General features: G+C 45.3%; 1 protein-coding gene across 1 annotated transcript in view; it reads left to right on the top strand.

Annotated features, from left to right (window-relative positions):
* CNTLN (centlein) overlaps window positions 1-27,196 on the top strand; it is a 1,182,709-nt gene that overhangs the window by 1,058,171 nt on the left and 97,342 nt on the right. Inside the window, exon 25 of the mRNA XM_085634784.1 lies at window positions 21,641-21,829. Coding sequence (XP_085490910.1) covers window positions 21,641-21,829 — 189 coding nt within the window. The remainder of the gene's footprint in view (window positions 1-21,640; window positions 21,830-27,196) is intronic.

Genomic DNA, 27,196 nt, shown 5'->3' with positions numbered 1-27,196 from the left:
TGGTTGTAATCGCAGAGATTACGGTTTATCTTGCTGCACACGTTTTCGTCTCAACATTAGATGAGTGTAATTTAGCAGGAGTGGTGAAAGACACCTGCCAATTGTCCTTATCTCTGAAAAAGTGCAATTTGCTTTTGAGGCTTAGGAAGTCTGCCTGACTGGACCCAATAATTTCAAAGAACACTAGTGTTGAGGAAGGCATAGCCACTCTCCTGGCTACTTTAGGAGCTGTGAGAGTCTCCATCATGATGGTAAGACATGAAGACCGCGCCAGAAGCTCAGGAGTCACATTGTGGGATATTTGAATGAAACCAGCTAGTAAAAGCGATGTCAGGACCCTGTAATTCCAATATTTGTCGAGAGCCGGGGCAGCAAAGAACATTGGAACACAGCAATTGGCAGAACGAGGTCAAACAGATGAAAGAGTGGGATATTTTCATAAATCTGAGGTGCCCGGCACTGTGCACCACCGGTGATGTCTATTCAGGAAGACTAAAAGGATCAGTCATTGACTGGCAGCAAGGTGGAAGATTTTTCTACATCCACAGGGGATCACAGGGATCAAGAAAGCATGGAGTACTAATCCCTCAAAATACTAAATAACACGCAAAGTATGTCCGGCTATATAACAGAGTAAGCAAGGGGGAAGGATGTAGTGTCAAAGGGAAGGAAAGAGAAGACAGGAGACAAGTAAGAGGGAGAAAAATCATTTCAGGACAAGAACCCTCACTCAACGTTAGATGACATGCTTCATCATATGGGTTCCCTCCTCACACTGAGGTGCGGGCTACAACTCCCAGAGGGGAGGAACTGTGGTGTTTTTTCTCTCAAGATGAGCGTATAGATGAGGGGCAGAGAGCAAGGGAGGTAGCGATTTAAAATGCCTCTTGGGGTCCACTGAATCTTTATTGGGTGGCCTCAAGGACAGTCTAAAAACAGAGAGGATTAGAGATTGAACAAATGTATCCCCAGATGGTGGGCAACATGTTTCTGCCATGTGTCGGTGTCCTAAAGAGATCCAGTGGTATTCATCAGGACCTTTGTTAATAGTCACTCTGCTTAGTGTGAAAAATTATAAATATACTGGCCACCAAAGGAACTGGGCGGTCAGGTGTTCAACGACCCAAGTGAATCCTACTGGGTTTGTCTTCTCTAAACGGTGAGAAATCAAACCTGAATCTACGGGTCTCGCTTTTGATGATGACGTGATCCAATCCATCTTACAGACACCCAGCATTTTGAACACCAATCCTGTACCCACCACTAACCAGTCGAATGAGTGGGAAAAACGAACAAACCTGAAAAGACAGCACACTCGCACAATGATGCATGCTGCCATCCTTATTGAATATCTGAGTGGAGACTTGGCATCTCAAGGGCTGTTTGTGACTAATGCACCGAGACTCTTTCTGGACAACAAACATTTCAAGAAAAACTGGTCGCTAATCTCATGGAAATGCAGGGCAGCTTTTACTGCAGACAAGTATTTCATGAAGCGTGCCGCCAGCTGCACTGATTCACCTTTCATGCACTCAACCAGGCCAGCTTGACATGTCCGTATATTTAAAATACGCCAGATGTGGCGAAGCCAGTATATTTTTAAAGAGCGTAGTTTCTCACAGGTTCACAATATGTGACTTAAGGATTCCTCTACTCCCCCACATGCTCCGCACTGAGTGGCTACAGTCTCTTTGTACCCTCGTCCATATTTGTAAGCCAACAGTGGAATCAAGCCGAACCATAATTGCATTAGTTGGTGCTTCATTATTGGTTTTAAGGGGGAGGACAGGTAGTGTGGCACCCTCTGTTACAGAGTTTTAATGTCCAGCTTCCATGACTTTGGTTTTTCAGAGTTTGTGCGTCACTATCGGCTGTCATTATCTTCGCTTGTTTTGTTAAGAGTCTTGCTGCTGCCAATGTTGGTATAGACGCCGACCATATTTCCTGAGCTTCCAGTACTTCAACACTGTATGCTAACCATTCATCCAAGTAAGTGCCACTGGAGCACAAAGACAATAGGAGCTGGCCTGGCCTTTTCTAATGCTCATCTGCTTTATTCTTTAGCATCATAGTGGAAAATGAGTTACACATGTTGAGAGGAAAGGGGTGAAGCAATTACAGTTCGAAAAGACTGTGTTTTGTGGTGGTGGGTCACACGGCCAGTTCTACTCAGGCTTAAAAAGACCCAACGTGTGGCAGTGAACTGCTTTATAATAGGGTTTTTTGTTTACAAAACTCAATAACATGCTAATTGTGTGGGCTCTTGGTTTTGTGTAACTTTTACACTACAGACGTAACTTCAGGGTGAGATGTGTATTGTGCTTTGCAAGTTCATTTGCTAATCAGCGACTAATGTTGAGATGGGGCAGGCCAGTGCTAAGATACCGACTCCAAACCTGTTCCCCTGGGATCTAATCCCCGCTCCTGCCCCAAAATTCAGTTCATACTATTCTTGGAAAATCACTTCATATTTCTGCACAAAAAATTGTGGATATGCGAAAAATTCAAAACAGTTGTAAATGTATATGATTCTCCGTTGCTGTGTGGCTAGATTTGAACCATAATAAACTCCAATACACACGTATAAATGTAATTATGGGGCAAACGTTGATCTCTGTCCCAGCTAGGGTGCTTTTGGATAGTCACAAACCAACACCACCAGTGTGCAATGAAATACCAGCCGGTCACCGAGACTTAGAAACTCATCACAGACGTGACTAAAATCAACATTGGATACTTTAATTAACGGCAGGCAGCAGCAGGCCTTCCAGACTGAACTGGACCATAGCAAGCTATTTAATGAAGAAGCTGCATAGTGCGTGTGAGAGATTGTGTGGGACCTATAAAGAGAGTAGATTGTGATTAAGATTATGGGGCGATATAGGCTTGCAGCTGGAGCTGCCGATTTAGAATCTTTAACCCCTCAAATCCCTTCATCTCCCTGTACCTTGAAAAAAGAATGGCATATAAAATCACAAGAAAAGTCGCTTGATTTTCCATATTTCCATGTTTGAACAGAAAATTTGGATTCACTTCGAGAAACTGGGAGATCCTGTATGTCCCCCTTTACATCTGTGGTGAATGATGAGTTCGAGTATCTTTAAAAAAACACCCTTAAACTGAGATCGTTTCTCAAGCTGCCTTGCATTACATAAACAAACGATGCACACCTTCAGAAAATATATACATAAATTGTGATCTAAAACAAGTAATTTCTAGAAGTGCTTTCGGTGCTGCCTGCAGGACAGCCACAGATCTATACACTGCTTAATTTGTAAAAGAATGAGTGCCCCATAGCCCTGCTCAGAAGCCCGCGGCCGTTGCTGCCAATATCAGAGAATACCAAGGTTCCCCAGTCTTGAATCCACCTCAAGGCTCTCTAATCCACCACCAGATAGTCCTGCCACGTTATCTCACTCTTGCAAGTTCCTGTTTTTTCCCTTTTTGACTTTTTTCCCCTTTTCTCTTCTTCCTTCTTTCCCCTTTGTTGTGTTTTCCCCCTCTTGTTCTTGGTAAATGTCTGTTGAGTAAAAATAAGTGTCGTTCCTCAAAAATGAGTGCCCCCCCATCCCAAATTAAGCACCTGATCTGCAACATTCTAAATTATCGAAGCTAGCAGAGTCTGTTCTAATGACTTTACAATGTCCAATCTGCAGCAGTAGATCAACGTGTTCAATAATGGTGTCATTTATCTTTTGCAGCTACATTGCTCAGTGTTGCTTTCCCTGCCAGCATATACCTGGTTGTATACAGTTGTTATTGATGTTTTTTCAGAATGCCACTCGAGGGGACGTGGCCAAACCGGCGACCAAGATGGAAGCACGGCGATTAAGCTCTCTGAGCACGGTCTGGAAAACTCCACCTCAGTGAGAAAAATATCACTCATGCTGTAGCGCAGGACCTGAATTGAGCAGCCGCGGACCGGATGCGACTGAGTGGCTGCGACCGGATCTGGCCTTCGTTCTGCTGCTTGGCGAGCGGCCCTGCACTGCAGCCTGATGCGGCCTTCGAAGGACCTGTGGGGACAGATCCCACGGGTGAGCCTGGAGACAGGGTCGTAGTGCTCTGGGTGCCTGGGCTGGACACCTGCTGGAGGCCCCGGATTGGGCCACGGGGTCGACTGAGGACCCGGACGAATGCTGCACTCCTGGTCAGAAGCCTGAATCACCAATAATCTTACCTGGCTGCGGCATGGGGTGCCCCAGGCGCGCGGCCTGCCTCAGTACTGCGTGTCTCTGCTACCCCGTCTGGCACCAGACTTCATCCATCGGCCTTGACGGCCGACCCTGGTGGGCTAGTCGCTGCCTGCCTGGGCTGTGCCTAGTGGAGGGTGGCACTTTTGAAAATTGAGGGGCGGCGCTGCCGCTGGGCATGGGTGTGGCCACTTGGATTGCTGCACTTGCGGCTCCTGCTTCACGCAGCGTGCCCCGACATTGCTCAATTCATCCGCTTTGGCATCTGGTTGTAACTGCGTGGGGATAACTGTGCTCCCGGCGATTGGTCTTGAGCCCTCCCTTGCCTCTCTCCTGCCTTCTCCTGCATTCAGCTGGGTGCCTGCCGCTTCAGTTCCTGTGGCACGTATGTCTGTAGTGTCACTTGCAAGGAACTGGGGCTGCATGATGTGGGATTAATGCATTGCCTGACGGTTAAGCTCCTGCATCCAGGGACAGTGGCTGGCCTACTGTGTGCTCACCTCTCCCACATGGCCTTTGGGGATCTGTCCATAGTGTGATATTTCTGGCGCATCATTTGTGGACTCCAGAGAGCCACGGTTACTGGGCATGTTTGATACCAGCACTGCAATCGACTGCTCTCTCTATAGATACGCTGCACAGCTGCTCCCCACCTGGCTCTGACGTTTGGTTTGTGTTGGCAATTTCTGTCTGATCTCCCGTTGTCATGGTAGAACTTGGCATCACTTTTGTTGGGAGTGGCATGTATGTTACAATGGGACGCGGCGACCCCAAGCAGAAACAACTTACCTTTGAGCCAGCCAGGAACACGCACCGCCATCGTTTGCCCTCAGAGACCACTAGTGTCTCAGATTCTGCAATGGCGGACCCTCCATCAGATGGTACGGCTGCCATTATGGCCGTACTGCGTGCCAGCTTTAAGCCTTTTGACGCCCTAGCGCGACGCTTCCATACCATGTTCAACCGCCTACATCGCCATAGTGTGAGACTCTATGGCACTGAGCGAAGAATCTCAGAAATTGAGGATGGCAGCGCAGATACTGAGAAGTGGCTTGAGCGGCTAAGAACAGAGATCTGGAGACGAGGTGCCACCGAAATAACATTCTTATAGCTGGCATTCCGGAATCTACCTACACGGGATGAATGGACGCCTTTATGGAACAGCTACTGGCGGAAACTTTTGACAGAATTCTTTTTTCAGATAACTTTATAATTGAGAGAGCCCATCAGACACTTGGACCTTGGACAGTTCTGGAAGCCCCTCGCTGGCAAATAATTGCCAGGCTCCTGAACTTCAGAGACCGTGATACTGCTCTGCACCTGGCCCGAGAGAAGGTGCCCCTCCAACATCAAGGATCTACTTTTTCATTATATGCGGACTACACTGTGATGCTACAGGAGGACCGCCACAAAATTGCTGATGCTAGACACTCTCTTCAATAACTGGGCCTCGTACAGGTTCCTCTATCCTGCACGACTCCGTGTAGAGCTAGACGGCGACACTATGTTTTCAATCCTCCTGCAAATGTTGATAAAAAATATAAACAGCGCTCACCCGGCAAGTCCTCAGCTGGTGGATTCCGGCGCACTTCCTCCCAGGGGTTCGGCGCTCCCTTCGCCAGGAACTCACTCTTTGTAAGGGTCCCTGGGGTAGTTGCTGTTATTGACTGGCTACTGCCTCTTATCAAGTATAAGGTAAAGGGGGGTCCAAGGGACAATTTAAAGACCACGACCAGACTCGATCCCCTGTCCAATAATTAACAAACCAAAAAAGTCTGGTGGTCTATACATACAGGGGAGAGATACAACAGGAGACATACAAAGATAAGAAAGCCTTAGAGTACTGTATGGCTAGAAAGGATTTCCATCAATAACCAGTAGGTGGTCAATTTCATCATCTGGATATCTTGCCTTCCCACCACTAAAGACCTCTCCAACAAGAGGTATTCTTTGTGGTTAGGTGTCAAACAGATCACCAATAGTACACATGGGAAAGAGAGGACAGCGAGAATTACTGGCTTGACCAAGACATATATCATGAAATGATGTAGAAGTAGTGCAGTGCAAGAAAGTGAGAATTAAAAAAGGATTTAGAGGAAGAAAGGAGAGTTTATTCAGGATATTCCTACTAATCCTTAAAATAAAATTTGTGCCCTATCCGTCGGTACCTCAGCGTCACCTCCCAAACGATTCAGGCAGACGCTGAGGTACCGACGGATAGGGCGGGGCCTCCATCAACCTGAGTCTTTACCCGGTGAGGTGAGGCATATTCCTCGTGCTAAACAGGTAAAACAGTTATACCAGTTGCACGAAGGCATGTACACCACAAAGGTTGTATTGTATTTTATACACTTATTCTTCTTTTTTTCACACATATTGTTGCAGTAGCAATACGAACATGGTATAAGGTCCTGAGGAAAGCCATCTGACCACTGAGTCAGGAAGGCTGAAACATGTCGACCGTATTGTATCACAGCCTATTTGTTAAAAGCTGTTTTTTGCACCAATTTTATTTTAAGGATTAGTAGGAATATCCTGAATAAACTCTCCTTTCTTCCTCTAAATCCTTTTTATAGACCACCAGACTTTTTTGGTTTGTTAATTACTGCCTCTTATCACCATGCTTGTTTGAACAGCACCTCATTGAAATATACTGTTGGATTTGTATTGTACCTCCTGTATGCTGCCAACTGTTTGTGCTCTGCTTATTTTTGCTCACTACCCATTACCAATATGCAACTGCTGGCTTCTGGGCCTGCTCTTTTGAGCATTGTCGCCCCCAATGGTGTACACCACTATGTTTGTAGCTGAATTGTTTCTTTCAGGTTATTGGGATCTCCAGCTTCTGTTTCTGCTGGGGTGGGTGGGGGTTACTAGGGATTGTTTTGTTACATTGCTTTTTTAATGAGGCCTTTTTACTTTCATGGTACGCTTCAGGTTTACCCTTACACATACTCTGCCAACTGTAATATCAAATTTCAGCACTATACCCCCAGCGATTGGTAGAGACAAAACTTTCATGCTCTCCTGCATGACATTGAACATTAGAGGTTTGAATAACCCTCGCAAAGGGAGGCAAGTCTTTACTTACCTACGCTGGCATGGTGTTCAGTTGGACTTCCTACAGGAGACACACCTGGCTCCAGGTTCAGATTGCAGATATACTGCTACATGGTGCATGCATCAATATTTTTCTCACCATAGCTCCTACTCACGTCAGGGCTGCATCCTTAAACATAGCACTGTTCCTTTCCAGCTGTGACGAATTGTTGCAGACCCTACCAGTCACTACCTGTTGGTGATGGGAAAATTGGAGTGCCGTACAATCCTGTTTGTAAATATCTATGTACCAAACACCGACTCTTCTGACTTTTTCGCCAGCCTATCGTCACAAATTCGCTAATTCCAAGCGGACTATGTTCTAGTAGGTGGGGATCTAAATCTCACTTGGTAGCCGGAGCTTGAGTCCACTGATTCTACTGCGATTTCGAAACCCCATTCCGTCCAGGCCCTTACAGACTTCCTCAACACATTCCACCAGTCAGATGCATGGCGCCACATGTTTCCGCAAGAGAAGGACTACACCTTTTACTCTGCCCCACACAATGTGTGGATGCGTATCAATTATTGGTAATATGTCCGCACTTCTCTGGCTGCACTCTATTGATCACTTCCCTTGTACACTGTCTGACCATGCTCCTGTAGTGATCACACTACATATACCTGCGTCTGTCCCTGCATTTCAACAATGGTTATTCCCCACCACCACGCTATACGCCACTTTTTTCCATTCCGAGGTCCGGAAGGCCATTGTCGATTTATTTAACCACCACCACCGGGTCGGTTAGCAGCCCCTCTACACTGTGGGAAAACTTCAAGGCCTATATGCACAGGATTTGCATCTCAAAGCATGCAGGGGTACTTCGCAGTATTCAAGGCTATCTTGCTAGTGTAGAGGACAGGCTTCTGCTCTTGGACTCTGCTAGTTGGAACGCAACCCCTGACTCTCAGCTACATGATAGGCCGAAGTTGTTACATGATTTTCATGACCTAGTTCAGCGTGTGGTCGCATATTTGGGAAAATAGTCTCAGGCGTGTCGGTACGGAAAGGGCTAGCGCCCAGGTCGCACTTTGGCACACTTACTCCGGCCCCCCCATACCAATCTACATACGTACCAACCCTGTGTCGATCAAATGGCATGGAAAGTACTGTTGCCGCTGCTATTCTCACAGAATTTAATGACTGTTTTAAGTCGTTTTACACGTCCCACCCGTGCGTCGGCGAGGAAGCGCTGGCTGATTTCCTTTCCCAAATCGCAATAGTGGGGCTCGAGATCAACCAACAGCAGTTTTTGGCCTCGACGCTCACATGTGAGATCTCCTGGGCTGTAGAGGATTTAAGTGGCTGCAGGGCACAGGGCTTAGATGGTTTATCCGGAGACTTCTTTAAGGCCTAATAACAGTTGCTGGCCCCGCATTTATGGGAAATGTATGCTGAATCTCTCGAGCGTGGCTCTTTTTCCCCCTTTGCTGAGTGAAGCTGTTATTGCGATCTTGCTCAAACCCAATAAGCATCCTACCACTGTTCCTCATATTGGCCATTATCTCTCCTCAATTTCGATACTAAAATATTGGCCAAAGTCTTCGGTACTCGCCTTTCGTTGCTGATTATTTGCATTATCTCACCAATGCAGTCCGACATTGTACCACTCCACTTCTATAAACTTTCGCACCCTCTTTGTAGTACTTAACCAAATTTCCTCCACCGTCCCCTCAGTGGTCACTTTGTTAGATGCAGAAAAAGCATTTGACTCCCTTGAATGGCCCTTTTAGCATGCTACCCTGGCAAAGCTGGTTATGCCCAATGAATTTAATTTCGTAAGCTAATACAGCTGTTGCATCAAGACCCAGTACAGGCATTTTTGTTGCCTCCCTACGTGGACTACTCATTCAATTAATATGGGCTGACTCTCGGCCTCATATTTATTGGGAGATCCTTACACTCCCCTATGAACACGGCGGGTTTGAGGTACCGGACCTCCAGCTCTATTTTTACATAGCCCAGTCTCACTACGCATTCTACTGGTATCATCCTGACAGCCACCTGCCATTTCTCAAACCTGAACGTGCACAGCAACCGCATCTTCCTCTAAACACTGTCTTCCCCATGGGCTACCGCATGATCCCCCCCACCATTCAAACATTAGCCACCACTAGGTGGGCATGGTTTAGGCCCCTGGGGTCTATAGGCGGGAAATTTCTATATTCCCCCACATTCCTCTTCATGGTAAACCTTGGCTTCTGCTTACTCTTGAACACCAGGTACAGCGTACGCTTGATGGGCATGGGTTGCAAGTTGTGGATGACTTGTTTCAGGAGGGAGTTCTTAGGGCTAGCTCCTAGATGGCAAACCCAGATCGACTGTCGCTCATGGACAGATATATATTCCATTGTATGCACAGTTTACTGCTGGCAGTGTTGCCTGCCTATCCGTCTGAATTCAAAGATTTTGCTCCACTTACCACATTGATCATGTCATTGGAGAACAGTCACTTGGTTTCTGAACTATATCGTGCTTCCATTAGTTTGAAGCCTATGGAAATGGATAGAGCCCGGGTGGCGTGGGAACATGATTTGGGCGTTTCACTTTTTGGTATTACTGATGTATGCAAACTAAGCTTGTGTTGGAGGAACCATCGATATAAAATGTTACACTATAAATATCTACGTAGAGCCTACACTACCACTCGCATTGATAAAGCTAGACCCTGGTAGATCACATCAATGCCCGAAGTGTCAGGCTGATTATGCAGACTTCTCCCATTTGACTTGGACATGTTAGTCGATAGCCACCTTTTGGAGGGCTGTCTTTTCCACTTTATCACTTATGATTGAGCGGCCACTTTCACCTGACCCCCTACGAGCATTGTTGGGAAATGACAAACCCATTACCACCGGGGATATGTCGTTTTACTGTTATAGCCTCACTTTAACCCCAGCAGAAAGTCTCATTACGTTGGGGCGTTTGCAAGACATTTGGGAACCTTTGCTTAATTTTTTGCTATCTATGGCGGACTCTACCAACAATGCATTAATTGATTAATTGTAGGTTTCTGCGGTACCCTATCTACATTATTGAATTAATATTCATTCTCTCTTCTTGTGTGACACGCTATGTTAGTTTACGTATTTTCCCCTAGCCTGTGTCTTCTACTATGGAAATTATATGCATTATATGCTGAAGCAATTTCATACATTTTTGCTACCTTGCAACAGACTGCTCTAGCTGTCTGTTGGGAGACATCATTGTATACCATTCTACACCAAGCCAATGCTTGTTCAAGATTGGATGGCTTTGATGTTAGTCTCACTTGCCTTGCACCTATTTGTTGCTTACCTCCCTTTCTGAGTTCAACCCGCCAACAGAAGCTTTTTGGTTTCGCTGGCAGTAGATTTGCTTCGAATGCAAAATTGCAAAAAAAGCCACACAGTTTGCTACCCTTCACTGCTACCTAGTTGTCACTACAAAAACTGCAGCAGAAATGTGGAAAATGCAACATCAATCTTGACAGACTACTATAAACAGGCATTGGCAATGCCAATCGGTCTCTTTTGAATGTAAACATGCGACCAGTTTGGCATTGCCAATCCTTATTGTTATCAGCTGCCAGTGAAAGGAACTGGAATGTGTTATTGTGTATTCCATGTGTCATGCTGCCAGCAGAGCAGCCTAAAAGGTGCAGCTAGACTTCACTTGTTTGAAGCTGCCATCTTGAACTGCTAGAGAGGCAAGTGATTAAGGGTAAAATGCAATTACCTTTTATATATGTATGTCAGAGTAGGGCATCATAAAGTAGGAAATACTGCATACAAACTCATATGCTAAAATCGAGGCGGGATCATCTATTTTTCCATGCAAGATGTCACTTACGTCAGTCAAAAACCAGGCAACTATGCTTATTTTTCAGAAGACATGACACTGAGTGTCATTGAAAAGAGATGAATACTGTGAGATGCTGGCATTCCTAGGTTCGCCAATAATCCAATCCAAAAATGTAAACTGGTTTCAAACAATACACCAGGCTCACCTATGGGCAAAACGAAAAGACAGTCCTCCGAGAAAGTTCATTTAGGTGCTGTCCTTATCAAATCAACTATTAAAGCAATACAACCAGAAGTCTAAACTTAAAACCCTATTTAAGCAAAAAGCTACAAATGTTGCAAAAAAATTGGAAAAACAACTCGGGCAAAGGGCCACACTGCATGCTGTGCTCTCTTGTTAATGGACAACATGTTGTCTGTCCACTTCAACAACAGACTGGGTGGTACAAAGTTCAGAGGGAACAAAGAGTTGGCAAAGGATTTTTAGCATTATTGTTTAGCAAATGGAATTTCAGTGGTGGCAGAACATTTCCTGGGTTCTTCCAGTGTGGTGGCAGACTGGAACTCCAGATACCTGGACGATTGCAGTGGCTATATGGTAGCCCACTCAACTTCTTGAAGGTGATGGGCAGGTGAGGTCCTTGAGAGCTGGGCCTCTTTGTTCCCCCTTCCCCTGAATGAATTGTCAGTTGGAAAAGTTAGTCAGTTGTTGCCCAGACCAGGAGGCCTCAGTTGTGGATGTGTTTCTCAAGGGTTGTGAGAGGGTGCACAACTATGCCTTTCCCTCTTTCACAGTTATTATACGTTCGTCTGCCCAGATCAGGAGGCAGCTGGTGGTTGTGGTCCCGTGACACCTCTGTTATGGCTAAAGTGTGGTTTCCAGTTCTTTTCCATTTCCCCGGGAACAAAACATTCTGGTGAATCATTAGAGGCACGTACAAAATCTAGTCATGGAAAAATCTCTTCTCCTCTTAGAGTGGAGGATTTCAGGAGACACTGGTCAGGGTCAGGAATTTAAAAGCAAGATGAGACCCTTATCTTCAAGGCTTGGGCTCACAGTACTTACAAACGCAACTGTTCTGCCTGATGAACTTGATCTAGACTCTATCTGGGATGGGATTTGTATCTTGTGGGTGCAGGATGTGTCCATGTTGTGAACTTCTTGACTGAAATAGTGGCGCATGGTTTGGGTTATTGTTCGGTCAATGCTGCTCATTGTGCTATTTCAGCGGGTCATTGCCCCTGGAAGATTCCCCTGTGGAGGGTGGGGAGGGGATACATCCCCTCATCTGCAATCTTTTGCTGGGAATTTGTCTTTCTGGACCTCTAGAACCCAAGTACTTTTTTTTATGGGATGTGATTGTGATCCTCAATCTTTTCCCGTCTGCGCTCTTTAATCAGTCTCTTGCAGATGGGTGTCTGGCATGACGGCTTTGAATTTGTCTGAATCCTGTTCACTCCAGATGGGGTGATCTTTGTGATGTAGAGGAAGATGAAGTCCAATACCTGGACAGTAACTTACCCTTCTTTTCTTGACTCTCCTAAACTTTGTGTTGTAAATTACCTGAAGATTTCTGAAGAGAAGATGGCAGAGGTCCGTTTTGCAGAGATAAATCAACTCCTAAAACCTTTAGGAAGCTCTTTGGGGCACTTTCATCCTCCAACAATTGTGAAACGGGTCCTCTGGATCATGTCTGAAGCAGACATTGATTGATATATGGTACCTGTTAGAAATGGGATTTCTGGTTGGCTAAGGCTTGCGCCAAATCCAGGCAGAAACCACCACTCTAGTTAGGGCAAGGGGGTTACACGCCAAAGATAACCCCTGCTCACCCCCTTGGTAGCTTGGCACGAGCAGTCAGGCTTATCCCGGTGGCCATGTGTAAAGCGTTTGCGCACGCACACAGCAACAACACCCCAGGCACACCACAAAAGGAACTCCACACAAGGTTGTATATAAAAATAGCCTTTGTATTATAATAAACACATTAGATCATAATCACATAATATACATGGAGCCACCTGGCACTGGGTCATATCTACTAGGGATTATATACACCTGACAGGGCCCACTGGACCACTGTCAGTACCATCACAAAGTGAACTTAGTAAATGTAGAACTTATCATAAACATAGAACACAACCAGTAACTACTGGTAACCACTGTACTTGGCATCAACCTGTAACATAAACCACATTATGCAATCATCTCACAAGTCTAAACACATTAGACCCTAACCTCCTAAGCATAACTCACATTAGGGGCTAAATCACCCAGAGAAACATAATCTCACTAGCATAAACCAGATTATGCAAAACAACCTCATAATCATAAACCACAGTTAGAGGTATAACACAGGGTGCGTAATCATACTACATACATTACATTTCCTAGCACCACATCACATTGGAGCCTGGTGCCCTACAATCCCAACAGCCCCCCTGGCCAACTCAAACAGGGGCTCAAATGCCCTGTGTCCGGGCGCGCTGCCAAAGAAGCGAAAGTCAAGGGTGCGCAATCTGCGCAGACCTAAACGTTGCAGCTGCCCACTACTTGCTGGGCAGCTGGGAAAGTATGGGGCAAAGGAGTGCATCTCACTCCTAACTCAAAACATGCCCCCAAAGAACTGTGCGCCTAAATGGTGCAGCTGCCCACTACTTGCTGGGCAGCTGGAAATATTCAAATGAGGCATGGGCTCTCAATGGCCCTTAAAACAAATGTGCCCCCTTCGTTGGAGTCACACGGGGCTCTGTAAATAAACATGCCCCCCTGGAGCGCACTGGCTCCTGAAATAATCATGCGCCAACGTTGTAGTAGCCCACTGTCACGTGGGGCAACAGTTAAAATATGGCCGGAACGGCACGGGCCCCTTTGGGCCCTCTCTCAATGGCCCACTCTCTCTCTCGGGACCTCCCAGCCCACACAAGACTACCCGGGCGCTTTGCGGATGACACAACACAAAGGAGACCCTCCTCAGCCCCACTCACCAGGCTGCTGTTGGCCGGCTCCTCTTGCTGTGGGGGGCGCTGCTCTCCTCTGGCGTCGGTCTCCTCGGTGGTCCCAGCTCCAGCGTTGGGACTCCTGGCCAGCTGGGAGACTGCACGCGGGGCTCTCCTCACCTCACTGGAGCCCCGCCACCAGTGCAGTGCGTCCGGTCTTTCTCTCTTCTCTGTGCGGGGCTCTCTTCTCCACATGGGAGCCCCGCTCAGATGTGCACCAGCCGGACAGCACCGTCGCGCTGCCCCTCTGTCTTCTGCGGCTCTTGGGGGTTTGCCAGAGTGGGGTAGGCTCCCGCCTGGCTTCTTGTTGTACCGGGGCTCCCACTAGCTTACGGGAGCCCCTTTCTCCGTCGCCTCACTTCCGGCACCACTCTTGGCTCTGCCCACCGTCAGGCGGCTCAAGCCTGACTTCCCGTCGCCGCACTTGAGCGCGACGGCTTCTATGGAGGTTTCCAAATGCGGGGTAGGCACCCGCCAGGAAACACCATCAGTGGCACAAAGCCCTGGGTGGGCACCCGTATATTAAACAGCAAACAAGCGGGGTGGGCACCCGCGTTCCTCTCCCTCAGCAGGGGGAATCCCCACGTCGGGATTCCCTCCAGAAGATTAGAGCTCAGCGCTGTGGAGCCCTCGTGCTCCTCTGGAGGACAATTAAAATTAAGTGTAGCGCTCACGAAGCGCTAGCTGCAGAAAAACAGTCCTCCCTACCAGAAAAGAGCAAGCCCAGCCAAAGTTGCTTGAGGGGTCAAGGGGCCATGCAGGGCCCAGGGAGGCAAGCCCTCATGGCAGCCCCCCCTGTGCCCCAGCAGCAGCACGCCCCAGCAGGATTCTGGATCAGAACTGAACAATCTCATGGGGATACAGCCCCTATATTTATACCAATAAATCCTTTGTGAAAAGGTGCAGGACATGGGGAACCAGATGCAACTGGTTCAGGGGAGCTTTGGAGCACTTTGTTTTGCTCAGCTTCTCTCTCCTTGGTCAGGTGGGGGCTCAGTGCTCAGACGCACCACAGGGGGCGGCGCCAGCATTGTGGAGGGAAGGCACAGTCCTATTCAGGTCCCAGATGCAACTCCTCCCTCTCTTCTACATGCAGATCTCTCCATTCACCACCGGGCAGACTCACCCTGGCTCCTGGAGCCAGCCACACCATCCAGCACAAGCCAGACAGGCAATTCACATCACACAGCACACAGAAATGCCAACTTCTAAAAGTGGCACTTCTCCACCAGTCACAATAAATCTGCGCACACTATTGCGCGGCATTTATTCTCACGAGTTCGCCCCTGCACTCCCCTCATATCAGGAACTACCAGGGACACACATATCCCCCATGCATTCCTATGGGAGGGCAGGCCCATCTCACCACACATACACAGAGAGTGCACGCACTTTACACTGGACCCCAGTGCTAAAGTGCTCAGAGGCCTAAAATCACCAACACCAGGTTACAGAAAAAGGCTAGGAGAACGCAAAAAGTTTCGGGGTGAACCTGCCAAAAGGGCCAAGTCCAACAGCACCCATTCAGTTAGAGGCATAATAGCATCAAAGACTTTTGCTTGTAAGTAGATTGGAAGACACTATGAATGCGGCAGATTGGTCAGCAGAATCTGCCTTGAAGCAGTTCTACTGTAAACTGGTCGGGATTTGGGTTATCTGGTGGTGAGTCAGCTTTGAACTTGTATAATCCTTGTCTCTGGCCATGATATAGAATGTAAAACTTCCTAGCCATAGTGGTGGAAGCTTTCAATTCTATTAAGGACATGGGCGCAAAGATTATCCCACCTGGCTTCATGGAAGCCTTCTTTCAATGCCTGATGGGCGGCTGAAGGTCTGTGCATGTATTTTGCTATTCATATTGTTCAGCGGTATTGTGTAGATTGGTTCTGCTGTTTCGGATGATTTGTTCTTTTGGGTGCAATCTTCTGAGTTTGTTATTTCTTGTAGACTCAGAGGTTTTGGTCTGTGCCAGTCTCTTGAAGAAAGAGTACTTCTCATAAGAAGTTATAGCTGTTATAAGATATGTTGGCTCCTGATTCATGCAGCTGTTTTGGGAGCTGCAGTTTACAATTGTCTCCCCTTTGATTTTGGCTTATCTTGTGAGAATAATGTTTTTTTATTGAAGATACTTTCAATGCTGCTGGAGTTTTTGAATTCAAGAAACACTTCATAATTCTCTGCTCCTTGTCCTTAACCCCTTCCATGCTCATGACGGAACGGTTCCGTCATGAGCATCGGTTGAGCTGTGCTCATGACGGAACCGTTCCGTCATGGCCCCGCCCGCGCTCGAACCCTTCAGCACCGCGGAGGAATCCGCGCAGCGCTGAAGGGGTTAATAGAAGTGAAACTTTCTGTCAGGATGGCTTGGAAATTTTACATACTTGATCTGGAGACTTCCTTCCCCAGACAAGTATCAACAATAATGTATCCACTCCATTATAAGGTCTGGTGACTTTACAGGCGCTTAAAAGCCAAAGTCTGTGCAAAACCAGATCACTAATAATGACATAATATTGCCTTCCTGATGTGCAGTGTAGAAAAGTGCTACTTTTTGCATTGTTACCCACCACTTTTTGCCTGACCTATGATGCAACTTGGCTTGATGTGCCCTGGGTCCCTGCCAATCAGTTTCCCAAAACCTATGTTCTTTCCCAAACCTGTACCTTTTTACCCCCAATTGGCACATCTCTGGCCACAGGCTTTGTAAAAAGTATCATGGGTACCAAGGGCACTGTGACCAGGGAAGGCCTCTGATGGCTGCAGCACCTATTGTGTCACCCTTGGAGGCCCTGCACCTTAACATGAAATACTTGATAGTCTCTTAAAATGTGTGGTTGAACATCACTGTAGGTATGGGACTGGGTGCAGCGCGTTCCCCAGCGTGTGGTTTTAAAAGATAGGTATTTATGAAACAAAGTACTGCTCAGGGAAGTTAATTCTGATGAGTTAACACCGCGGCACTAACACTTACAACGCGAGTGACAGATATCAGTGAGCACATTACGCGCGTTAGTGGGCAGCTTATCATTTTCGACTGCTGTCCATTAAAACCACGCTTAGCACTTCATGCAGAAGATACCTCGTGGCGCTAATAGCCACTTCCTCACCTTCCCTTTCACCCTCTGGAATGGAAAGGTAAAGAGACCTTGAATTAAAGCGGCTGGATTTCTATGAACACGCACCGTATTGATGTCATGAATGTATAATATGCGTCAGCTTGTTAAACTGCCCATAAACTATCGTGTGTGGGGGATTTTAAACAGCACTAATCTTATCTTAATGCATTCAGAAAGTCAGCATCCTGACTCGACCCTCTTTACTATGCACTTGGGCTCCTTCCCCCTGTGCTGGGGGTGCTGTTTCTGGTTACCCTCAGTCCCTGTGCCCTCTTGAACCATAAAGGTTACATTTCACTTCTTTGTCTCGTGCCCTTGCAGCCAGTTTGTGGTTATTTGTTTTTGATCCCTGCTGTATCTAAGCTCGAAGGTGATTATTGTGCATCATTTTATTCACCTGCAGCTCTTTTTTCCTATTGACTTCACTTGTTATCTTTGAAATCTGACAAACCTTCCTCTATCTCTTGTTTACTCCTTAAACCAACGTTTACTCTCTCTTCCCATGCATTGTTCCTCTGCACAAATATGATTTCTTAAAAAAGAAAAGTTAACCTGTCCTTGACTTAGTGCTGCATAGCACGCTTATTGTGCTATTAAAGGGTGAATTTTTAAGGATGAAGTCCTTTTTTCTGCAGTGTGGGACAACGCAGCAGCCACATTGCATGCTAAGTCAAAAAGAGAGAAATGCAGATGACCAGCTTGGAACGAAATGGCACGACGGTGGGTTTGTGCTAGCAGGGATCAGCATGTCGTGCGGCGGTAGTAAGAGACTCATGGAAAAATGGACGCAGTGATGTTTATGCAGAGATTACTGACGTGAAAGAAGCAGTTGCTTGTATTACGTCAACCAGTTGAGAGAGTTTGAGAATGAAGATCACGGTAGTGAGAGAGGATGAGAAAGGGCAAGTTAGTCTTCATGGAGGGTTGGCTGTGATGAACAATTTAATAAGGCAAATGTTTAGTTTTAGATACCCCTAAGTATCAAGCCAGACGTGAAATGGTTTACATCTCCACAATGGTCATAAAGCGGGGACAATAATTCCCACTACGCACCACTATATTTTAGTTTAATCTCTTTTTATTAACAGAGCTCAAGAGACCACATAGCACAAAACAGTTCCTTTAGTACACGTGGCGAGAACACAGAAGATCAGTAGCAGTGTGTTCATGAAGGTATAAAAAAGAATTGCACACATCCAACAAGCGTCTATTCGCCCACGCCCACCCGTCTATACTTTCGCCAGGGTGCCCACATTTTCTCCCATTTTTTAGCACATCTCCGACTTTTGTACACCGTTTCTTCGGCCTGCTGGCACCAGTCAAGATCACGTTTCCAGGCCGCCAGCTGCGGGGGTTCAGGTGCCCCTCCACCCCCTGGCAATGTTTCGCTTTGCTATACCCGCTGCCAGGGCTAACCATATTTCCACATATCTGGACCAGTCAGAGCGCACCACTATATTTAATATCCCCTTTGCATGCATGGTACCACCTGGTGCTCACTATTTTGTTTTTGCTCGCCTCTCCAGCCCCCTTCCTCAAGTGTCTTAGGATACCTAAGCATTGGATCGGCAACCATTTTTGCTAGTGGGCTAGAGATCTAGGAGCATGGTCAGTGATCCCCACCTATGACCACCGCATTGATCTGTGTCCATTAGCATGAAAAAAAACCTTCTTGTTGCTGTTGTGTGCAGTGGTCTTTTTGCTCTGCTTTCACTCTCTCCTTTGTATTAATAATGATACCCACTTCCCCCCCTTGGCTTTGTATAGTGTCTCAACCCTGGCAAGGATTTTTGTCTTCCTCCCAAGGGCTTGTCTTGAGAGGTATCTCTGACCAGCTGAGCCCAATGTGCTATTCCTGATATTATACTGGGGTTATCCTGGGGAATTAGACTCTCTTTCGAGAACTTCAGTACCGGGATCGCCTTTAAGATTCCACCAGGATTGTAACTAGGTACACACGGGGACCTTTTACTGGTCACCTGCCCCTCAATCACCTTGAGCCTTCCTTGTGGTTATTGTATTGGCCCTACTTGGTGATCTATTTCTGTAATTCTTAAGCAATTCAGCTACTTCCCTGGAGTCTTCTGGTAATGTAGAATATATTTAGGCCATCTTTAACACCTAACTCAGAAACGTTTTCGCAAGGCCCTGCTAGTGGAAAACAGGCTTACCTGTATCTTAGAACACTGTCTGTGTTCCCAATACCAGATCGCTGAAAAAATTGCTTGTCTTGAGCAACAAAATAAATGCCTGAGCATCTCATTAGGTGAGGCCATGGGATTTACTTAGTCCAGCAGCATCTTTTTTTGCCAGTCTCTTGCAGCAAGTCTAGTTGTCAAATGTTACTTCAACAGTGGCTTAAGTAATCTGTGGAGTACCCAGAAGTGTTTCAGTCCAGCCCTTTTTTTAAATTAGTATTTGCTAGTCCCAAGGCAAAGCTCATTAAATTATCAAAACATCCAATAATTTACTTACACTGAGGATACACACAGATCTATGCAATAACCAACCTGGCTGAAACAGCAGGAAGTTTTTTCTTCGCGTGGACGCTTTCGCCCGCATCGCAGATCGCCGTGTTTCAGCCGTTCCCGCCCTATTTGACCCACGAGATGCCTACTCCAGAGCCAATGAGACAGGCCAAGCGGGGTCCTATTACGGACTCTCGCCTTGTTTTTCCCCTGACGAGACTACCACAACAATGCCAGACCGGCACATTTTCTTGATGAATATTGCAGAAGGCCAGCGCGGTCAACAATAATTTTTTCAGGTTTCTTTAAAGCTGAGCAATTTTGAAGACAAGCTGGCTTACTTTCCTTGCGCTACACTGTGCTTTTTCCTGCATTTGTTGCCCATGTCCTGATAAGGCCTGAATCAGTGGGCCAAAACGCGTCGACCAGAAGAGGAGGAGTCCAATCAATTGAAAATTATATGTAGTTTTGTACAAATACACACAACACATTGACTAAGTGAGGGTGGAAGTTCCGTCTTTTTTGTGTGGAACGGACTATCTCCCCCTGGATTACCTACATATTTGTATCGCTGTGCAACCAGGAATAGAATGGATGGGTAGAAGGCTACTAGGATTTTTTTGTGCTTTGTGAATATTGAGTGCTGATGATTAAATGTAATGTTTTTTTACAGTGTGAAAATATCTATATACAAAAAACTTTGATAAAAATATATATAAAAAAAAGTGTTTGAAAAATTTGTGCAAAGTTCAGTGAGTGGTGGACTTATTTTAAGCAATTATCTGGGTACTAGGCGCCCAATCGGAGGAATTAATAAAAAAAAATCCTACCTCATATATTTTCTTCAATCAATCCCCACACATCCTCTTGTACTTTTGCCTTTGTTTGTTGTTTGCCCGGATGTGTTGGGGTAATTAGGGCAAAACCCATTGATCTTATATACACGGGAATAACATTACAGCAAGTTTCTTCGGTGGCTGTCAATCTGCGAAACAACTTCCCAGTAAAGGGTGTACTAGATGTGCCCAGGTGGCCGTCCTTGCAGTCAGATTGTCTGTTTGACCACGCACACCAATAATTGCATTGAAATGCCCTATTCGTTGTTAGCTTGATCTGTAACTCAGCTGTGACCAGTCAAAATGTGTTCCAGTTGTAGTGTCGGACTGATGGAGAAGGCAGAGGATTTCAACCATGAAAAGAATTTGCATTGTTTGACTGTAAAGGGGAGTTCAAATGGTCTATTGTGAACTGTCAGATTGCAGAGTTTGTGCTTCTCTCTTCATCCATTAGACCTATTTTACCACAATAGATGTGCAACATAGTGAGAACTTAAAGAGATAAAATAAATACAAAATAAATCGACCTTGTCAAACTGAAAATAAACGTAATGCTTTCAAATATATAACGGAATTGATCTTGTGTGTCAGATTGTGTTCCTTGTTTCACTGCATGCAGTAATAACGTTTAATTAAAAAAAAAGTGGGTTGGGTTCATGTGACACATGCAGTTGCGAGTGAACCTTTGGAGCATCACAACCAATATGCACCGTGCACATGTTTTTTTGTTCTAGTTCCTGCCCAGTTAAGGGGGCCTGAAATAATTTACGGTGTGGTAGAGCCCTATCTCAGATGCAGTTATCTGTTAGGAATTATTAGCATCTCAAATGGTTATCTTTCATGGACTTTGTATGCTTTTTTTCCGGTTCGGAGGAATAACTCAAAGAAATATTTTATTTTAACTAGCCATGGATTTTAAAGAGCAACAATTGCTTTTCCACTTAGACAAAAATAAAATAAGCAACATGACCTTCCAAGTAGAAACCGCATTCTCCTCTGTTGTTCATTTTCTTCTTTTACCATATTGTGAGTAGTTCTGAATGCAGTATTTTGGCTTTAATCTCTTTTACTATATTTGTATTCCTTGTGCTTTTCCCATTCGCCATTGGTTAAAAAGTGATTAACGTTTTTTTTCCACTTTGCAGGCTTTAGCCAAGTTATTGCAGTCGAATATTCAAGAGATGAAACGTCAGATCAGACAAACCAAAAAACGACAAAGGTGTTGCACGGGAATTTCAAAGGAGTCTGTCAACAGAGCACAGTCCTTGGCAGCCTCTATCCTGAATATTTCTCAGGCTGATCTAGAACAAATATTGGACACAGAAGATGAAGAGGTGAGAAAACAATGAGCTATTCCCGCTCTTGCATTGCTTCCAGGTGAAGCATCGAAGTATGACGCCCTCTGCTGTAGAGGCAGAGCAAGTGCTCTCTCTACATCCGTGGCAGCTGATAGTAGAACTGCAGAGAATGGAGGTCTCCAATATGGAGCACTAGTCTATCCTAAATAAAGAATGATGGATATGCTCGTTTCCGAAGAGAACAAACTAATTTGGTTCCTCTCAATGTTGAGTTGGAGTGCATGCTGCCTCATGAGACCACGTTGTCTGCATGTGAGTTTTTTTTTTACGGTCTCTGTTTTTGCATCATTTTTAATATTATTGTATATTGCTACAAATATTATTTTTGTACTCTTTTATACTGCCAGTAATTACACAATGACAGCTTTATAGCTTTTGTTGTTTTTTTCAGTTCAAGGTAGAAGTTTGTATTACGTTTTTACATTGTTACACGTTTAGCAAGCAAGCATCGTCCGAGATATTTGAGAAAAAAACGTAGGACAGGTATTGCAGCGTTGAGAAGAGTAAATGAGTAGTTTTAGGTCTGCTGTGCTATGGTTCTGAAAGTGGGAGTTTTGCAGTCATTAGAGTGAGAAAGGAAGTACAACGCTAGGCCAGTCATACGCGTTTGCCGTTCTGGATGGGAAATTGCCGGTACCTCCATAGTTCAGTTACTTTACGACGCTCTTCATATGTACCTTCTTTTTCCCTGTTTGGGGCTGACATTGTTGTCCCAAAGGATCTGAGGAGACGTGTTGCCTGTTCTGCTGAGATAGTGTTTTGAGGTTGAGAGGTTTTAGTCCATGAATGACTCTTCTTCACAGTGAGCTCTCCGAAACCACAAATGACAGGTGAGGCCATGTACTTGCACAGAGAATTAGTGGCTGGTAAGTGTAATAATGCTATTCATTATGACTCTCGGGTGCCTGGTCCACGGCAGGGTGATGCAGATAGGGTTTACATCTAGGTTTAATGATGCTAGTATTCATTCAAGGGGTAGATCTGTCTTAATACTGTCTCCTTGATGGCGAGGGGATGACAGAATTTATACTTTTGTGGGAAAGTCCAGTCCAGATGAATTTCAAGACGGTTAGTTGAGAATTTTCCAATAACGTATGGAGTAGTGACTTGAAATGTTCTGGTTTTGGTGCTGTGTTTTTACAACCAGTCTTTGAGGTGCTGTAGTATTTGAGGCTGATTTCCACGGCACAATGTGTTTTTCAGCCATTAGGATGTATACAGATCATAATGTTCCAGCATGCTGCCTGGTCGGTGGAATGGAAACAATAAAATAGAGCTGGGTTCTGAGAGCGGCATATTACTAGAATTGGCATTTTATAACCCTTTTTTGTATCAATTAGCTGCTTTATGAAGTGCGTAAACAGCACTGGACACAATGTTAGATCCCTGGCGTGTGGACGCTGCTGGCATGGATGACCAGTTGCTGGAATGATGATTGCACTACCAACCATGCACCCGAATCTCTAAAGCAGGGGTCTCCAACCTTTTCTGTAATAAGAGCTACTCATTTTCCAAAAAAACACATAGAGAGCTACTATTATTTTTGTGTTGTAATACTGGCCACATCAGACATGTTTACATTAGTGGCCACCATGTGCAAGATTATTACCAATGATCACCTCAGTGCATCAGGATGCCTGCAGTAATGTAAAAAGGACTTTGTCAATTTGCTTTGCCTCTGCACGGGTAATATGTATGCATTATGTGTAGCATGTGGCCCCGCTGGACTGGGCCTACTTTCTTTTGCTTCTTCACATGGGTGGTTACGTTCTTGGTCTTGTTGGCCTATAAGGGGATGGGTGTGGTTTCTCCCCTTGGTGTTCAGGGTCTTCTGTGCTCTGGATTGTGACTACGGTGGCTGTCTTCCTAGGGCCCTTTGTGGTGGAGATTGTGGGACTGCGGCTTGGTCCTCTCCTTCCTCGTTTAGGCGTCTTTATCTGATTGCTGAGTTGGATCCTCTGGTTTCTGTGTTGGGTCACAGAGTTTTGTCCTCTCTGTGGAAGTAGAGGTGGTTCTGTGTAGGCTGTAGGGACTCTATTATTCTCTGGTGTTTCCTACTTAGTTGTCCGTTTCTATTTTACTTGCTATGCCCTCATTGGTTAAGAAGGAAGGTGAGGGAGGGGCGGGAGGTAATACGTCCATTACTCAACAATTATGGCATTACTCCAAGTCCTACTCATTCGCCTTCCTTCTCGGTAGTAGCCCCCCACCCCCCCATTACGGATCTGCTGAGTGTCTGGGTTGGCTTGTTTATGTACAGGATGAGGAGGGGGTGAGAGGCATTTTTATTTAGAAGAGGAAGTAGTCTATTAGAGGCAAGGAAGCCTCATTGGTTAAGGAGGAAGGCGAGGGAGTCGGACTAGGCATAATGCCATTATAGATAAGTAATGCACGCATTACCTATCCCCTGTTCCACTCCTCTACTACTAAATCTTTGGAAATGGCCCTCAGATTTGTGGACCTCACTTTGAAAGAACAAATGTTCCCTAGTGGATAGAGACTAGTTGTGAAATTGTCTAACACTCATCATACCATGATTGCCATGAACATCTACAATAATGGAAAGAAAAGGCACTAGCAAAATCTGAATAATTTTTTGTAGTTTACCCGTCTTTGAAAAGACCAAAATATGCCACTCTAAGCCTAAAGGTTTTCACTCGCCTCAAGAGAGATCAAATCACTCAGTAAGAAAGCCAGTCACTAAACCCATAAATATACTGCCACTGTTTCTAGCCATGCAACATCCAACACATGAATAGCGCGGCACCACTCTAGAAGGTGGATTGGTGCCTACATCCGTCTCCACATCTGCATTGGTCACCTCAGCTATATTGCTTCTCCAAGAACCTACTTCTCCCATCCAACATTTACCAAAATCTGTATACTATGCTGATCCTCCTCCTGTAACTAATAACATAAAAGAGCTGTTTTTCCAAGACTATTCACCAGCCATTCATTCATTTGCACAATCATTTGAAGGATAATAAATTGTTCCATGAAAATCCCAACACCAGAAATATCAGGGCAGGATGCTTGACAGACACTGGAAACAAATCGAAACTGCAACGTGATTTAGCATTATTTAGTAACTCTTACATTAGTCACACCATAGAAAAAAATACTTCAAATGTCCCATCACGAAATGTGACTGAGCCAACAAAAAACTCCTGTGCTTCTAAAAGGAAAGGGTGTGAGTAAGCTCAGCAGGTCAACCACCATGTCAGATTTCACACAAAATCAGCTCTTGCGATCATCACTCAAATTAGTAGATGACAGCTACGATGTGATCCAGGTTGTTTCATCAAGTCCATTGACCTATAATTAGCCCTACAGCTTCTTATGCTGTTTTTATGTAGCATGTCTTAGCACTGACCTAGATTGACCCCTTATGCACCAGATCAATTTTAGTGACTTTCAATCATTTTGACGCTTGTAAGGCACTGTGAAGATTATTGTGGGCTGCTTGGGAACCAGGGTTCGCTTGACAGGGAGTAAGAGTGAGATCCTGTTTGTTGGTTGTGTAAACCTTTCCCCTCCTTATCAGGTGGTCTAAATTACTGGGTACTCCTCCGTGACTTATAGGACATCCCTCAAACTTTGGAATATTGTTTGGCCTTAAACTTCCACCCTTAAATAAATACTTTTGCTAAATCCAACACCCATACCCATCATCTGTCTTAGAGGTATCCTGCCTCTTCTTCATCTCTACCAGAAAATCACATCAGTCCTCACAGTGAATATTTTCCTCTGCATCTACAATAGACTGGAAAGATATCTCTCTAAACTACAGAGAGTTTGGAATTGTGCAGCACAACTAATACTTCACACAAAAAGGCAAAATCTCATCATGTGTACACCTGAAGTCCCTCCACTGGCGACCAATAAAAGAGAAATCTCAATTTTAGCCCACCTGCCCAGTCTACAAACCTCTGCTTGGTGTCTGCCTAAGCTATCACGCCAATCTGTTTACTGTCTGTCAATCAGCTAGACGTCTGTGGCCAACCTTAACCTAATCACCACCCTACAGACCAGATACAAGAAATTTGGTTGGCTGTTGCTCCATAGTCAATGCTCCTTCCTGTGAAATACTCTACCACTAAGTCTGAGACTTGAACCGGTTCCTCATATTTAGCGAAGGTCTTTAAACTCCCCTCTTTGCCCATGTCTAGGGTTAAACTTTCTGTTACCCATGAGTCCTGATACGGGCGTTTATGGAATATTCTTTATTTTGTCCTCTTGCTCCCATGCTGGCCAGGCACCTAGACAGCAGTTATTGCAGCATCATCTGTAAGCAATGACATAACTTTTTGGTTTACATCGACATACAGGGAGGCAGGCAGCGTGGACAGGTGAACATTAAGCAATAATCTCCTTAGCTTACATATTGATGTTTGGAGTCCTTTTTAAGTAAGAATTTGTATTATGCATGTATAATCATTTTGGAAGTTTGGCATTTTGAACAAGCTCTGTTCATGGTGTAAAACATGTCACTGCAAATTACTATCTGATAGAGACGTCTAGCTGCAGATTCCTTAACTTAGAATATCCACAGATGTCAGACTGGATCCGGAAAATTTTCTGCAGCAGTACCACTGCGCGCCGGGGGCGGCACCACCCGGCTCCACCCTGACGGGTGCGAGAGGCGTAGATACTAAGGACCAAACTAGTCACGAGAGGGTACCCCAACAGACTTGTAAAAAAGTCTCTCAAACACGCCTGCCACTGCCCCAGGGTAGAACTACTCAAGACAAAAGAGAAACCCAATCTTAACAAGATTGTATGTGTCACCACCTTTGGCACACACACCAATCAAGTCCGCAACCTGATCATGAAAAATTGGAATATTATCCAGAGTATTGATCCCACAATAGACACACCTCTGTTTGCCTACAAACGAGGAAAAAATATAAAAGATCATCTGGTTAGGTCATCTACAGACTTAATCACCAACGGGACAAACACATTGATTACTGCATGGGGCCTCCCCGAAATGAAAGGACACCACAAATGTGACAATTGTGTTTCCTGCAATTTCACGTTCAATACCAACACATTTGAACATAGTAGTGTAAAACACGATTTACAATCATTCTCTAACTGCAATACAAAGAATGTTGTTTATTGCATATCGTGTCCGTGTGGCCTCCCCTATGTTGGACAAACACAACAACCGGTTAAGGCTTGCATTGGCCAACATCGCAGTCGTATACGCAGATCAGTTGAAAACGCACTACTTGTGTCTCATTACAATGTAAAAGATCATACTGCTGATGAAATAAAGTGGCAAGTAATTGAGATTGCCACTCTTCCAGAAAGAGGATGTGACATCCTTCAGATACTCCA

The sequence above is a fragment of the Triturus cristatus genome, chromosome 2_1, assembly GCF_964204655.1.
Source record: "Triturus cristatus chromosome 2_1, aTriCri1.1, whole genome shotgun sequence".
In the NCBI taxonomy this organism is placed as follows: Eukaryota; Metazoa; Chordata; class Amphibia; order Caudata; family Salamandridae; genus Triturus; species Triturus cristatus.
Note: the sequence above shows the minus strand (reverse complement) of the source record. Positions and strands in the feature narration are given on the sequence as shown.